This window comes from Notothenia rossii, assembly GCF_949606895.1.
Source record: "Notothenia rossii genome assembly, chromosome: 2".
Lineage (NCBI taxonomy): Eukaryota > Metazoa > Chordata > Actinopteri > Perciformes > Nototheniidae > Notothenia > Notothenia rossii.
Window position 1 is genome coordinate 88,660,865 of NC_136904.1, and position 17,187 is coordinate 88,678,051.

Sequence of the window (17,187 nt, forward strand, 5' to 3'; positions counted from 1 at the left end):
TGTTATATAAAAATAGACTCCACAGGTGTCCAATCTTTTTTCTCCGAGGGCCACATACAGAAAAACATATGAAGGGCTGGACCACTTGTATAATCGAGTTATATTGCCCTGTAAGTTAAAGGTGCGGTAGGTAATATTAGAAAACCAGTAGAAACCAGCTCGAGTGCGCTAGAATTTGAAAATACACAGCCGGAAAAAATCGGCCACTTCCAGAGCCCCTCCTCCAACACACACGAACGCACACATGACCAATGAGGGCACGAGATAAGTTTGTGCACAGATGGACGGCTGACAGGCAGATAGGCCATCCAGTTACTTTAGCCGGGCCGGCTAAAATGATTGGCCGTGCTTTTTACAGTACCACGGATTCCACAGATAACATTTTTTTATGGATTTTTTGTCAAAGCACTTAAGATATTCATTGCTATCGGGATGTTAAGAGCATTCCATGGAATATAACACAAAGTGTATCTCAAGCTGGTTTCTCAAACTTACCTACCCCACCTTTAAGTTATAAGATTTGTTAGAAAATGTTTTCAACATGAATTGACTGAATTATTTTAAAAGTGGGCTTATTAACACATGAATACTACTGTGTAATATATTTAAGAAGTACAATATAAGAAAAGCACAAGTTTCATTTTGTGGGCCATATTTCATTATACTTTTTGGATTAGCGGAAGGCAAATTCAAAATGGCCTGCGGGCCACATTTAGCCCTCGGGTCATAGTTTGGACATCCCATGGTTTAAGATATAAAGGCTTTTGAATCAAGGATTTTTTTTATTGCATTTGCTTAATTTTAGTGTGTATTCTGTTAAGCAACTTTTTTTTAATTTTTTTATTATGTTTTATGGCCAGACAGATTTGTGTTGGTATATACAGCCCCAACACACCCTACCAGGATGGGGAACCCAACTCACAACTTACAGCAATCTAGATATGTTCTGCCAGCATTAACCACTGAGCTATACAGCAGCTTGAGGATTGATTCAAAATCATGGATCACATGACCTTTTTTTTCTTCTGTCCCCCGGAGGTAGGGGGTGTCCCCTTTAGGCTGGCAAGGACACAACATCTCTCAACATGATAAGATAATAAAGGAAGTGAAAACATAAAAAGTCCTGCACCTTTGTGTATGTTCGGCAAATGCGGAGAAACCATGTTGTTACAATAAAAGTGGAAAAATAAAAATAAATAAATATAGTTGGACGTTCATGATTTAAAAAACACATTGGCTTTGGTCCAGAGGTCTACAGTATGTATTGGTTCTTCATGCAGGTGCTCAAGGTTCAACACCCAGGGGAGGGACGTCTTTTGTCTTCTGCTGTTGATGTAAAATAATGGAGAAATTGTCCCCACCACTTTTTCTAACAAAGTGACGCCCATGATTATATCCACACAGCACAGTCTATTTCCAGGCTCCAAAATCAATTATACCAAAAAACAACTTCATATTTACATATCAGGAATTTCACATTAAAAAATATATATTATATACTATTAGTTAAAAAGTGCAGAACAAGCAACATCTATTTTTGCAGCAATGTTCGTGCCAATTCAAGTTTATTGTTTTAGAAGCCTTAACCACTTATAGTACATCTTGACCTAATTTATAAACATTTGAAATGATTAATCCCAATGAGGTAAGTATTACAAAGACAATAAGCAGTCATATTAACTTCCATAATTCTTATCACCGGATTTATTTGAAAATCATCATAAAAACTAAAAAATAATAATAATTACATTTGAAAACAGGTTTAAAAAGTAAATAAACGTGAAAAGCCATAAATAGTTAATATTTGCTTCACTCCAATAATGAGTCTACCGGTGGTTTAAAATAATAAAAATATAAGAGCTAGGAAGAAATAACCACACAACATCTAAATATAAACAAATGATTTGCCACACTTACTATAGCATATGCCAGAAATAAGAAAAAGGTGATTTGAAGCATCACACTGGACCAAAGAGTTTCTCATCTGTGTGTCAGCTATATATTTTGTACTCTGCTGCCATTTAAATGTGTAGTAGTGAATGCAGCAGCAGCATAATACATATTAGCGGATATAAAGTAATATGTGAAGCTGAGGAAACTGATTTCTATCTAAAATGTAACAGCATCTGCTTTCAGCTTAAAATATTCTAAAACATGCTGAAATTAATCAATTAGGGTATTCACAATTTCTTTTTCTATGATGAAAATGTATAAAAAAAAAAAAAAAACAGCAAGGATTATTCAAGTAACCAGTTTCGCATCAGAGTCCCCCCCCCAAAAAAACGGATTATTATGTGTAAAAAAAATATAAACTGATATACTTTGAAATAACTCACTCAGCATTCATTTAAGTGCATTAATTATAATAGCAGTTCTGAAATCAAGGACACTATGTTATTGAAAAGGAAAGCTAAACATAAAAATATTAAAAGGCACATTGAGTCTAATACAATTTCGTGAAGCAGTTAAGATGCAGATCAAACCCATTTCAAGCAGTAGAATTTTAGATATACGGTACATACTTTTTCAGTCTAAATATGTGATTTCAAGATTTTTCAGACTCATACCCAGAATTTCTATGACATGTTTGAACAGCTGTTTGGTGTTGTAGCGGTGGGTCGGACCTCTCCCTCTCTCAGACTCCAAAGATGATCCTGATGTCGGCCAGGGAGAGTTTGGTGGTGGTGCTTCCCTTCCCGGAGAGCACGTTCCGGGCCAGTTCCTTCTTCTTCCCCTGCAGTACGGAGATCTTATCCTCCACCGTGCCGTCACACACAAACCTGGAGACACAAAAAAACGATTTGATTACACACAAATATACCAAACTATGACATACTTATGACAAACAGACCACCAACAATGAGGAAGATTCAATAGAGTGCCGCAGTGACACGTCCTAAAACCCGGAAGTAAACTCCTTCCGGTTCCTTCGACAAAAAGCAATGCAATTTCTCCATAGGATTTTTGAAAATAGCTGGAAATAAGGTCTGTGGTTGAGACACATTCAAGAGACGGATCACGTTTTGTTCATCCGGATAATATCCACATGTCTAGCCTACTTTTAAAATGTTTGAATCATAAATCTATCGATTAGAAAATGATTAGGGTCCAATTTAGAAATAATGTTAGGATACTAATTTCCCATGAATCTGTGGGTTGTTTCCTACATGACAAAACAATTTAATTTGATCTCTGCTTTTGGAAACTTCCTTCCACAATATTATTATTTTGGATTTAATACAACCTTTCACATTCATACTGTATGAGATTAAACACAACATATGAATGCTGCATTTACAAACAACTTTTTAGCCAATAAAATCAATAAATGCTTGATATCTTTTAAACTACGGTAATGATGAAACAAGCCAGACAGATAAAGCTTAAAGTCCGGTTAGTTTGTGCTGAAATATCGATTATAAGCTTCTGTATTTACAAAACACTTTAATCTTTCTGCACTGCCAAATACCATGAAGCAATGTTCCTGTAGTTTCCATGCATTTTGAAAATCTGGTATGTTTTTATTTTGTACTCACTTACAATTTTAAATATACTATTATATATTAAACATTTCGATACATTCATTTAATAAGGTACTTTTATAGTACTAATCTGCTTTAGGCCATTCAACTGTATTGGTGTTTTGTGTTCTGTCAATTTAGATACTGCCCTCTTGCACTTATGCAACATGATGCAATAGTAATTCTGATTATTGTTACCGGTGGATTGTGACATCTTTAACTTGTCCAACTCTGTAGATCCGGTCACAGGCCTGATCCTCCAAGGCTGGGTTCCTGTCAGAGTTCAAAAGTATTCAGAGGTTAAAACATCAACCTTTCTCAACCTGAACATGTCCAAAAAAAGCTCACTTCATTAGTAGCATTACACATTCATCCGTTTGTGTGCGTCTCACCAGTGCATGTCAATGAGGAAGAGGTGATTTCCACCAATAAGATTAAGTCCGACCCCTCCAGCACAAAGAGACACCAGCATCACCTTTTGGACAAAAACAGAAATATTAAATCATAGTTTTTTTTGCATTTAATCTCAATATGTTAATACTCGTCGAAGTCCAGTAAGGAAAACTGATCCTAAGCTAAACTTTCTTCAACTATGTATTTACATTTGTGAGACAACATGAATGTGAGTGTAGCAGAGAGTTTTGGTCCGTCTGGTTTAGTGTTGTATTCTGCTTTCATACCCGTTGTCTTATTACACTTTACTCTATTGATTTACCTACAATTATTCTAAAACATGCTGAAATTAATCAATTAAGGTATTCACAATTTCCTTTTAAATTATGAAAATGTATACAATAAAAAAAAAACACCAAGGATTATTCAAGTAACCAATTAAGCATCCGAGTTTCCCAAAAAAAACAGCTTATGTGTATATTAATATAACCTGATATACTTTAAAAGTGTGCATTGATTATAATAGCAGTTCTGAAATTAGGGACATAATGTTATAGAAAATTTCAATATGTTTATACTGGTCGAAGTCCAGTTAGGAAAACTGATTCTAAGCTAAACTTTAGAAACTTTCGTTCACTAGGTATTTACATTTGTGTGACAGCATATACATGCGAGTGCAGAGAGTTTTGGTGGCGTTGTACCTGTGGTCCGGCTGGGTTCGTGTTGAATTCTTCCACCAGGTCCATGCGGCGTTTGGGGTTGACCGTCCCGTCGATGACAGCGTACCTCAGGCCCATCTGACGCAGGTGAACGGCTACGATCTTCAGCATGCTGGTCCACTGGGACACGATGACGCTACACATGACCAGAGGACAGAAACAACAAGTGGATTACACACATGACGGTAACATGTATTGGTGTCTTAGAGTTGTTCATATGGTAGTCGCAATAAAATAAAATAAAATAGTTTTGTACCTTTTCTGATCATCACCCTTCTCTCTGATTGCATGCAGTTCCGAGACGATAGCAGCAATCTGAAAGAATAGTTAGTTCATTTGTTGATCAAATCTTAGCGAAACAACACCACTGGCACAGGAAGGTGTGTGATATTCTGTACCAACATGCACTCACTTTGTACATGTAGCCTTTAAGCTATGATAAGTAATTCATCCACTGTCAAGCAATAGCTTCTTCTGATCATTTATATAGACTTTTTAAATGATGTAGTAGTTACAGAAGGGCTCAAATAAAAATAAAAACGTGCAACTTTACTAAACAGAGAGCACATCAAAGCTCCTCAACTTTCTGTGAGTAAAACAAAAGCCATCCAGCAGATATCAGACACATTTTGTGGGTTAGTTGCAGAGTTAGGCTGCTTTGCACAAAGGACGCCCACCTTGGTGCTCTCCCCGGTGTCTTCAAACAGCTTTGAGGGGAAGCGAGTGCCGTTCAGGGCCACAGTGTCAGTGTGTTGAGGGTCTGATGAGGAGGGGCTGGACGAGAGGCACAGAGCGTTCAGCTGCTCCTCCAGAGACAGGACGATCCCGTCACCCTGCAGCTCCGACGTGTCCAGAGTCTGAGCAGAGAGAGACCAGGACATCAGGGACTGTGTGTAGTAAGTAGGCAGCTGTTTGTGTGTAGGCTTTTCTTTTTTTCTTTATTAAGGAGCGCAGATTTAACAGACAATACAACCCTTTTTAATTTTTTTACATTTCCTGGATCCTTATTACAGGAAACTACCCCTCTTTGTTACATATAAGAAAACAAACAGAATCCCCCCACCCTCACAAGAACTGGAAAATTGGTCACAGCATTGTATCGCTTACCCATCCTGATATATTTCACATGATAAAGAGCAAAAAACAAAACAAAAAAATAAAGAAAAAATAAATTAAACACAATTTCTTTTAATACAAAATACATTTCAAAAATAATAATAACTAAAGGGGAGCTTTTTGATTGACGAGAAAATGGCTCAACTGTGTTTTATATATACAGTCCATGGTTAAAGCATGTGTGTGTGTGTGTGTGTGTGTGTGTGTGTGTGTGTGTGTGTGTGTGTGTGGTGTGTGTGTGTGTGTGTGTGTGTGTACCTTCTTCAGTAGTGACAGGTGACAGCAGCACTGGCGGAGGCGCAGCAGCAGGGATAGGATGTGCACGGTGCTGGACGCCTGTTGAGGCTGCTGGGAACTGGAGGCAGCCGGGTCAGACTGGGAAATACCGAACTCCTGGGCCACTGGGGAGGAAAGACACACACACACAGTTATTGCCACTCACGCATGAGCAGTGCGTACGTGCTACTTGGCCGTCGGCTGAAGTCTTTGCGGTGTGTTCCAGGGGGGCTGTTGGCCAAGACGCAGGAGACGTGAGGCGACACACCAGTCGTGTTCCGTCGGGACGTGTTCCTTGGTGTCAGGTGGGTGTGTAGGGAGTTATCATACACCAATTATCTCACCTTTGTCAAAGGGATTGGAACTGGAAGCCTTTCCTTTTGTCGCATCAGTCCCTTCATGTCTCTTCAGGTAGTTCTGCAGAGTCGATCTGGAGGGAAAGAGCAAATCACCATTCTAGTTTAAATTCAAGCTCTTCTTCATCCATCTAAGTGACGATGGGATCTGTTCTGCATAAATCTTTTGTTAAATTAAAGTTAAGTTGTTTTACTTGGATTGGGCAAAGACCACATCATACACAGCCTGTTCGTCCTTTGACAGTTTGAGTTGGTGCACCTCGCAGGTACGCTCAGGAAGAGACACCTGAAACATTCAACAGTTCAGCCAGAGTCAAGAGTGAGTGTGTTTGAAGCATTTAACACTTAAGCTGCAGCCTGGAGGGAGTCAGATCTGTTACTCTGAACAAACCTAGAGTTAGGCTTGACCAGATTCTCTGACTTCATTTAAAGACAAGTCAAAGATGAATGTTTGTCTGTCCTACCAGAGGCTTTCCGGAGGAGTCCAGCTGGGACTTGGTCCGTCGCAGCAGCAGAGTCCTGGTCAGGATGTTGAGTCTCTCTCTGCCTCGGTTCGAGCCGTTATCTACCTGAGCTTTCCACAGTTTGAACTCATCAAACGGAGAACAGCGCAGAAACCTGAAGAGAGACAGAAAGTGAATAACAATAACCTCATTACAATAAAAAAACTTTAGGGTCTAAATCATTTCTGAAGAAAAGCATGATTTTACAGAGAAAATGTTGAAGAAGGCTGTTTTCCGGGCTGGTTAATAAATACACATTTTTAAGGTTGAGTCCTTCTTTCTCCATCTGATCATTTTGTTAACACGGTCGAGGCCATGATTTCCAATGAATGTATGTTTGTCTAATGTTTCAGATAGTATCTCAAATAGATTTCAACCTGTAAAGTTGGATCTATAGCGCCACCTTGTGGGCATCAATACTGCAGTTTCAGAAAATCAATTAATCAGTTTAAGACTTTCGTATTTCCTTAATTTTAATAGGTTTAATCTCCTTGGATAGCTTTTTTTTTATTCACTTGCATTCTAGGTTTAACGTGTTCCAATTTACTTTAATGTACCTATAATAAATATAAGGATTATTATTATTATTATAGAGCACTTTACCTGAACAATATCTGCTATTTAATAAACAAAAATCCCAACCTTTATGAATTTGTTCAAGCCTTCTTCACATACTTTAAAAAGCCTAATAACACTCGTGAGTTGCTTAACACAATGCTAAACACACAATGCTTCCTCCCATTGATAGGAGGAAGCATTTCTGCCAGGTTAGATTTCAAACGTATTTAGTTAGTTTATTTATTTTTTCCGAGCGTGTAAAACCAAAGAAAATACAAATGAAACAAAAGACGATACAGACATGATACAGTACTATACAAATCAATCCAATAACAAAACGAAATATTTAATTAATAATTGAATAATCTGTAGTATCATTGTCTGATATCAATAAATAACAAAGCTTTAGCTAATTACACGTCCGAAAAGGGGTCGGAAGAAGTTTACACTTATTTAATCCGACCCCTTCTCCCTTTTTTACATCTTAATATATGTTAACATACAATATCAATGTATACTTTAACCTTGAATAATTTCTATAATCATTCATATAATATTCATATAGTTATATTCATATGGTATTCATTGTTTTCTCACTTGAGCAGCGAGTACATGTCCAGCAGGTTGTTCTGGATGGGGGTCCCGGTGACGGCCCAGCGTGCACGGGCTCTCAGCTGACAGACGGCCATGGAGGTCTGCACCTTTGGGTTTTTGATGTTGTGGCCTTCGTCCAGGACCACCCGGGCCCAGGTCACTCGCAGGAGAGGACCGGAGTTTGACGGCTGAGGAAAACCACAAAGGGATGAAGCATCTGCCAGCGTCTTCAGTGTACTGTAACTATGTCTCATTCACATCTGACAGGCTGAAGGTGAAGCTTTAAAGCATTTCTTAGAGGCATGGGTAGGAATATCCTCGTCCCCACGTTTATGCCTATTGGGCGATAAAACAGACATTCCAAAACTCACACAAAGTGCTCATTCAGTTTTAATGGTTGGCATGAACCTCAGCTGCCAGAATGATATTGAGACACTGGAAAGTGTTAGGGAATAATCTGCTTAGGTATTCAACCTTCGACCCAGGTCATCATGTTCTCTTCTCACTGTCTCTTTTCCCATGGCATAGTTCTACGGCCTTGGGTGTTGCTGCTATCTCTCTTAAGGAGGAGCAGCTTGGGGGCATTGTTGTTGCCAGTCTATGACAGAGCACAAGCCGCCATGAGGTAGTTTACTGATCAGGGGCGAAGGTTCCCTGGCACACATTCTTTCCTATGGACGAGAGCTCTAGTTAGATTCAGGGTCCATAATGTTTAGTCTCACTGATAAAGAATGTTGATTATTACACTCCGAACTAGTTAAAACATCGAGCTGCAGAAGAGTTCTTCAGAATCGGTTTGGCAACCGCTGTGTGAACTCGTGACGGACTGTTTTGTCAACTCTCCGGCCGAAGCTCCAAATAAACCGTCAGTGTTTGCCATCAAAGCTCCAGCTCTCCTCGTGTCTCTCTGACTCCTGACTCCAATTGCTTCAGAAGTTTCCCCCACAGAAAGCACCACAATCCCAACATTTAACGAATGGAAGGCTCTGATGAGTGAAACAGCATCATATGAGGTTATGTTGGCAAGAATGAGGGGTAGAGGACCTGAGGTTCTAGGAAGTTGGGAATACCTGACCTCTAACTAGTAGCCTGACTGTAGGACTCTCACAAAAGGGTCTTTGTACAATTATTCTAATCAAGAATCATTTGCCGTTATTATTTTATTTTATGATCGCCGTAGTGTCTGATTGTTAATCTTACAACTTTGTATTTTTCTGTTTTCTTTTAACCAGGAACACTTAAAGGTAGGGTAGGTAAGAATGGAGGAACCCGCTAGAGTGCGCTAGAATTTGAAAGTACGCAGCCCGAAAAGAATCTGCCCCTTCCTTCAGACTTCCTTACAGAGCCCCTCCTCCAACACACACGAACGCGCACATGACCAATGAGGGCACGAGATAAGTTTGTGCACAGATGGAAGGGTGACAGGGAGGTAGGCCATCCAGTTACTTTAGCCGGGCCGGCTCAGATGATTGGTCATGCTTTTTACAGCGCCACGGCTTCCACAGATTACATTTTTTAATGTATTTATTGTCAAAGCATTTCATGTATTCATTGCTATCGGGATGTTAAGAGCATTCCATGGAATATAACAAAAAGTGTTTCTGAAGTGAATTACATACCCCACTTTTAACTACCATGTTTTGTAGCCTGACCTTCCTCTTTCTGTATGCTCTACCATGTGAGCTATGTACCATGTATGTTCATAAATAAAAACTTCAATTACAAAAAAAAAAGCTGAAATCAGAAGTGCTGCTTTCATATACATATATACGCCATAAATGACTTACCACATGATCAGTATCTTTGCTGGGTTTCTCAGCGTCCTCCTTCTGGACGGGGGCCTCCTTAGAGATCAAACTGTAAGTGGTCACCACCACATCATAACCTGCCAGCCTGATGGAGGACAGAGAACACTTCATTCAATTGGGTCTGCTTCAACACTCCTTTAAACTGAATGTTTCTTATTAAGTGTTGAAGCCTTTAACATATAATAATAATTAATATATCAATCTGAATTGTGTACTACAATATTCTGCAATTGATATACACGAGTGATTTCAAAGCAAATGTTCAAGAAGAAATAGGGTAGTAGAGAGAGTAAAAAGAAAACAACAGTGTTGTGTGCAGCGTTTCCGTTAGCCGGTAATTACCGGACTATGACCGGTAAAATATGATGAAGACCGGCAAATCTAAATCTATCCGGTCAAAATAATCTCCCCTCAGCGCAATACCGCATCAGTTGCGCCACTTATGTGAGAGACAAGAAGAGTCAATTCTAATGTCTAACACTTAATGTAGAGAGAGAGATGTGCTGTATGGGTTGATTGTGCGTTGATCCGTGTCGACACGCAGCCCTGCATGATCACCTGCAGCGGTGAGCGGAGCAAAACACACACTTCAGGTTAGAATATCACACGTAGCTATTTTAATTACCTCTCAAACTACCGGAACTAGTTATAGATATGTTTAGTTTGACTGTCGGGTCACTCATTACTGATCCGCGAGCTGCATGAGACTGACGGGCTGTCAGGAGAGGGAGAGAGCGCTCTGTTTATTATTCCCGTGTTATTATAAGTTACTGTACACTTTTGAATAAAGTAGTTAATCTACTATAATTAGTTTGTTTAATATCGAATCATATCAATTTGTTTTAAAGCTCAATAAATAACAAAGAAGACCTTTGACCGGCACTTTTCAAATTTTGTCAGGAAGATTTAAACTTTAAAGGACATGTTGACCGGTAAAAAAATATTCTAACGGGAACTCTGGTTGTGTGTAAGTGTGAATGTGAGCGTGGTTCCCTCACACTTTGGCACTTCTCTCGCGGTTGGGTCCGTGGTACAGGCACACCGACAGCTTGCCTGCCTTCAAACGTCTGTCAATCTCCATCTTCCAGTGGTGGAGCAAGGAGGCGGGACAGATGATCAGAGTGCCTTTAGACACCACCAGGCTGGAGTCTACAGGATCATCAAACACACTGATCAGAACTATCAAACTCTGATTACTTAGCCTCACTTTTTACCTTCAGAATACACACAAAACAAAGAAGTATTCACTTGTTTAAATATGATCGGCAGTATTGCTTATATTGCTCTATTCTATTCTTACGATGCAAAGACTGGGAACATTTTTAATCACCAGTTTTGGAGATCCAGCCCTCGGCCTTCTTCTCTTCCTTCTCTTCAACTTCCCCTTTTGCTTTGCTTTTCTTGGCCAGTATGAGAGCAATAATTGTGAGGGTTTTCCCCAGACCCATGTCATCCGCTGAATCAGAAAAGAGCATGAGATGGAAAAAATAAGGAGACAATTAGGATTTGAAGCCTCGTAAACAACATTCTCTGTTCACTGGATGTAAATAGTTTGTCAGGTTCTTGTTACAATACATAAGAAAATCTAAAAAATATCTTCAATACATTATTTCCATTCAATCTCCTATCTAACCAAACAGCTTGACTTCATTTTCGAGGGAAGAAATAATATCAATTTGCAAATATTTCACAAGTTTGGAGAACTTATACATCTCACTGACTTGCTTTCACTTCTTGAAAATGATTCTTTCACCTGCAGGGTATAAGCAGGAATCCAGGAGTCACATGTAAAACCTTTTAAGACCTTTTTTAAGACCCTTTCCATACCTTTTACGACCTCATCGCCACTTGGAGTTTTAACCGGTTACCTTGGCGACACACTTTACCTCACATTGACTATATACAGTATTGATTGTCCTTCCTCCTTATCTTCCAACCATTTGGACGCAGACTTGCATTTCCCCATAACCATGTTGTTTAACAACCGGCGTAAACGGAGCTTCGAGCTATCAAGCAGTGAGCGTGCGATGTCCTGTTCAGATGACGTCCCAACGGGATGCCATAAATAAACTACACAGAATCACACTACACACCTACGCAATGATTACATTCAGGCAGACTGTAGAACACAACCTCTTTGGACCATTTATATACTTATTGAAAACAAGCTACAAAATGTAAAACCTTGGAAAATGCCGTTTAATACTTTTTAAGACCCCGCGGACCCCCTGACCTGTATCTTTCATCCTTGATCAAAACATTTGCATCAGTCTTCATTGTATACTTTTAATAAAGATGCTGTAAAAAAACAAAAAAACAAACGTACCCAGAATTCCTCCACAGGGATTTTGAGTTTCTCTCCAGAGCAGCCAGGCCAAAGCGCTCCTCTGATGGGGCAGGAGAGTCACCTGAATAACCAATCACAATGAAACAATGTTATGTAACATCATGGACCAATTAAAAGAGGACCTGTTATAAAAGCTGAGAAGTGCATTGTCTGGGTCCACATACTTTATAGAGCATTGTGTATTGAAAAAACTGTCCAAATGATATAATAAATACATAAATCCCTAAGTCTCATTGTTGGTGTGAGATTTTCTGAGTGAAGGGTTGAGGAACAACTGAAAGAGTGTGTCACCTTGATGCCCTTGGGGTCAGGGACCTCGGCCTCAGGGTCGGGGCAGGACTCCAGGGATTTGTGGAGATGGTCGGTGGCCTCGCAGGTCGCATTTTTTACTGCTAGTAGACGGTCGTTAGTCATCCTGCCACCGTAAAAGGACTGAATCTCTGACATCCCTGGAGACAAAGATGACAGAGACAAGGTGTTTGCATGAGATACAGAACAACTGTGTGGGAGGAAATACATGTAGAGGAAAGGAGCCAGATGTTTAGAATACACAGGTTGATACTTTAAAGGTTCCCTATTATACTGTTTTACATCAATATAGTATAGGTCTCAGATATATACAAACATGTCTCTGAAGTGTTTGGCTCCAAACACCAAACAGATCATTGCATTACCCATAATCCCCTCTGTTTCAGCCCTGTTTCCAAAGTGCTGATTCTCTGTCTGTTACTTCAGATGAAAATAAGGAGCCCCTCCCCACGCCCCTCTGAGAGAGATTTGGTTAAAAAGAACACATTGGTGCTCTAGGAGGAGATTCAGGTGATAAGGGGGGGAGGGGTTACCTTGGTTGCTGATTGGCTAATGGTTACACAAGCCAAAAAATCGTTATGACATCATAAAGTGGCCAAAATCTGATCAGCTCATTTTCAGACAGGTTTTTATAGAAATGGATCAGGACAAAAGGTCAACCTACCTCCATGCATGTGGGGGTGACCCTGGCTCAGTTGGAGCCCCAGGGAGCTGCCGGAGGCCAGCTGCCGGAGGCCCCGTGTTGGTACAGGCCCGGGGCGGGGGGGGCGGGGAGCAGGATGGTGCCCCCCTGCCGGGCGAATGGGTTCATCTGGCTGCTAATTGGACAAGCATCAGCACTTTTACGTCCGGCCTCGGCCTCTGAAAAAATACATTTCAGTTCCAGGGGTTAGAATATATAAAAACATATTTATCAGACATAACACACATTTACACACGGCATCTATTGCACGTCTGTCCGTCCTGGGAGAGGGATCCCTCCTCTGTTGCTCTCCCTGAGGTTTCTCCCATTTTTCCCTTTAAACTGTGGGGTTTTCTCTGGAAGTTTTTCCTTGTACGATGTGAGGGTCTAAGGACAGAGGGTGTCGTATTGTCATACTGATATTCTGTACAAACTGTGAAGTCCACTGAGACAAATGTAACATTTGTGATATTGGGCTATATAAATAAACATTGATTGATTGATTGATTGACATAAAGCGTATTGTTTGGTAAAAAAAAAGCGGTATTTTGATAAACATTATATATATTTATATTATCCCTAGTGTACAGGGAGTGAGTTACCAGGCTGAGAAGCAGCAGCGAGGCTCATGGACTCCAGGGCGTTCTCCAGCTCTTTCACCTGAGTCATCAGCCTCTCCCCTTTATCAGGCAGAGCCGCCAGATTCACCACAGACAGAGTCGCCTTAGGAGGAAGATGATGGGTCAGAGGACAGACGGAAAAATGTGATACATATAAAAGATGCAACCCTAGGGCAAAAACTGTGATTCATTTGTTTAAAAGCCAAATAATAAGGTTCACAAACTCAACTGTTGTCCCCTACTTTTGAGGTTTTGCAGTTATCTGTAAATACTGAAGACTGTGACCACTTAAATATTTCCTGGTCTAGCTTATAGGTGATTAAAATAATGTTTCCCTGTCTACAGAGTCAGAGATACTGTTCCTTCAATCATACCAACAAAATATAACATCATTTATGCGCGGCTGTGGCTCAGTGGATAGAGTGCTGGACTTGAATCAGAGGGTAGCAAGTTTGAGTCCCACTGCAGTCAGCATTTCGTTGTGTCCCTGGGCAAGACACTTCACCCCTAAAGTGTTCCTGTGGGGATTGTCCACAGTACTGAATGTATGTAAGTTGCTTTGGATAAAAGCGTCTAACAAGTGACATGTAATGTAATGTAATGTAATGTTACGCAGCACTTAATAGTAACCCAATTGCAGGTGGTTTACAAAACCAAGGATGTTACGAGCAGTAAAATGTGAATACAAAACAAAATAGCCTCAATCAAAACCATCTCTAAGTCTTTCCTAGGGAGGGTGCATCTAGCATGGCTTACCTTTTTCTGTTGGAGTTGAGCAGTGAGCAGGCTGTGAAGCTCTTTAGGAACTTCCTGTTGACCTTTGACCTTAGGCTGGAAGCCAGCGAAGGTGGTCAGAGTCTTTTGAACTGCAGCAACAGGAGGAGATTTCTGAGTCGCAGGTTTAACTGACACCACCACGACATCATCATCATCATCATCTGGTTTGGTAGATGTGGGGTTCCTGGTGTTATCAGAGCCACTGGACACCGGGGTGATTTGACTCGATATAGGTTTAGAAACGGTCTCTTTTACAGTAGGCTTGGTTTGTTCCACCAGAGAGGCTTTACCCTTGTTTGGATGCTGGGGTAACTCCTTGAGAGGATCTTGTAAAGTTGTATGTACCTTCTGGGGGTGAGCAGCCTTAACATTGGAGGTAGAAACTGTTTCTTCTGTTTCTCCTTGCTTTGGGTGGCGCTCTTTAGTCTTGTCTTGCACCTTATCTGTATTATTTTCCAGACCGCTTGCTTCCGAACTGTTTCTCTCCTCATCGGAAACTCTCTTCTTCACCTTCATCCCCGGTGGGAGTGGTTTACCTCGGTAAGAATCCTCTTGATTCACCTTTTCTCCAGCCACCTCCACATTCTCTTTCTGATAGCCCTCTCTTCCCTCAGCCTTGTGACTTGGCTTGCCGTCTTTCTCCTCTCTTCTTTTCTCCTCATCTCCCCCCCGATGCATCCTTCTCCACTCAGAGTCCTTGTCCGTCTTGCCACCGGCTTTAAAGGGGTTTAGGACGGGAGGCAGACAAGAGGGCTGAAGCTGGGTGTAAGATAGAGGGTTTCTCTTATCTTTCTCTGGCTGCAATAATGGAAGACAACATTTATATATTTTTTAAACTGGTAGCGGACAAACAACGGGAAAAAAAGATTGGTAATGACATGATTGTATAGTCGGTGATTTAATTTTCCCCATGTCCAGTTATATCTCCTTGCTCGAGCATATGTGGTCTCTTTGGAAATCATGAAATCAATACAACATACATTTTGAACATAAGTGTGTCAATGGTGTGTATGGTGTAATCTTACTGCAGTCCAAGGCACATTTCCACACCACTTCTGGCCTGCCTTTTTGCCTTCAATGCACCTGTAGAACAACCTGGAAAAAAAGATGTCCCTTAGTTCAAACTGCCTAATGTAAATGTAAAACTGCAACTGGTGTTACTTTTCATTTTGTTTTGTTACTTCCTGTTATGGACCATTAAACAATGCACCCACCTGTGGCTCTGCTGTAGACTGTAGGTGAGGGCCTGGAGCTCCACCATTGAATCTTCATGTTGGAGGCAGTGGGATGGAGGGATGCTATAGGAGAATAAAGTTTAAAAACAGGGCCATACACACAAAAAACCCTATTTATCTCTCCTAACAACAAAATGAAGGAAGTAAAATCTAGAATTTGCCAAACAACTCTACTTTTATGCCAGTGATGTTTGACAATGACATGACTCACAACAGAATGTATATGGCTTATATCAGTGGAATATAATTGGATATGAATGATACAACCATATCAGTGTGTGCCTATGAGAATAATTGAGGTTTCGATATAGGAAAAGTAAGGACACTATTGAGGGACATATAGCTTTCCGCCCCCAATTACAAGGATTTCAATTCATGTCACTGCATGTGGAGTTGCTTGGATCCACCCTTCACTTTCGATATCCTCTCTTAATTGGTATCAGGGATCAGTTAGGATTTTTTTTTTAACTTTTAGATAGATCTGAATTCCAGACTGCAATGGATGGACTGAGTATATTTGCTTTTAAGAAGTGTCTTTGTTGTAATGTGTGAGAAACTGTGTTAGAAACTCATGTTTCATGTAGTAGCACTTTAAATGCTATAAAGCTAGTGCATTGCAGTATTTGAATAATACTGGTTGATTCCACGTATTATAGGTGGATTTGGATAAAAATGGTCAGCTAAATGTAATGTAGTTGATGTGACATGCGAGATTACCTGGCCACATGACAGAAATCACACCCTTGCTTGTCAACGCAGACGAAGTAGCTTTTGCCTTTACTTGGTCCATCTTTAACGCCCGTTTTTAGCATACATATGCTGCCTGCATGGGGGACGTTGAGAAAGAGATGTCGAATTAATCATCTAGCTAAACTTTCTTTACAGTGCAAGACAGAAACGAAAATGCGTGGACACATTTGGTTTCGTTCATTCAGACCTTCAACAGAACATGCCTTGTCATGCGCATTTCTAGCATAACTATTACTTTTGGAAACCAAACACAATATGTAGCTTTATATTTTTTATAAGAAACACTTAACTAATTGTAACTTACCGTGGACATTACATAAAATCTTCTCCATTGTACTGGCGCATTCACTTCAGTTGCTGTTGCTGACATGAAAGTTAAAATGTTCGTATGAACCAATCGCAACAGTCAGAAAAGACATCCGGTATATACATACCAGAATAAATGTCGACGTACACATCTTTGGATTCAACTCACTTCGGATAGCCATAAAAGTAAATAAATGTCGATACAAATCTATTAAAACGTAGAATACACCAGGACTTAAGTATACAAAGTGAAAAGTAAACAGTACGCCAGATTGAATTATCTCAGTGACTTTTATTGTGAAATACTTTTTGCAAGC

General features: G+C 40.2%; 1 protein-coding gene across 1 annotated transcript; it reads right to left on the minus strand.

Moving 5' to 3' along the window:
- Positions 1-1,676: 1,676 nt before the first annotated feature.
- On the minus strand, positions 1,677-16,979 carry ttf2 (transcription termination factor, RNA polymerase II). Its single transcript, XM_079666190.1, is given in 24 exon segments — positions 1,677-2,780; positions 3,720-3,794; positions 3,914-3,996; positions 4,616-4,769; positions 4,890-4,948; positions 5,311-5,490; positions 6,008-6,150; positions 6,370-6,455; positions 6,576-6,667; positions 6,846-6,999; positions 8,040-8,224; positions 9,824-9,929; positions 10,843-10,993; positions 11,175-11,300; positions 12,171-12,252; positions 12,483-12,640; positions 13,165-13,222; positions 13,225-13,361; positions 13,785-13,905; positions 14,559-15,377; positions 15,605-15,674; positions 15,794-15,877; positions 16,532-16,637; positions 16,869-16,979. Coding segments are annotated over 24 exon segments (3,402 nt in total). The 5' UTR covers positions 16,897-16,979; the 3' UTR covers positions 1,677-2,635.
- Positions 16,980-17,187: the final 208 nt, after the last annotated feature.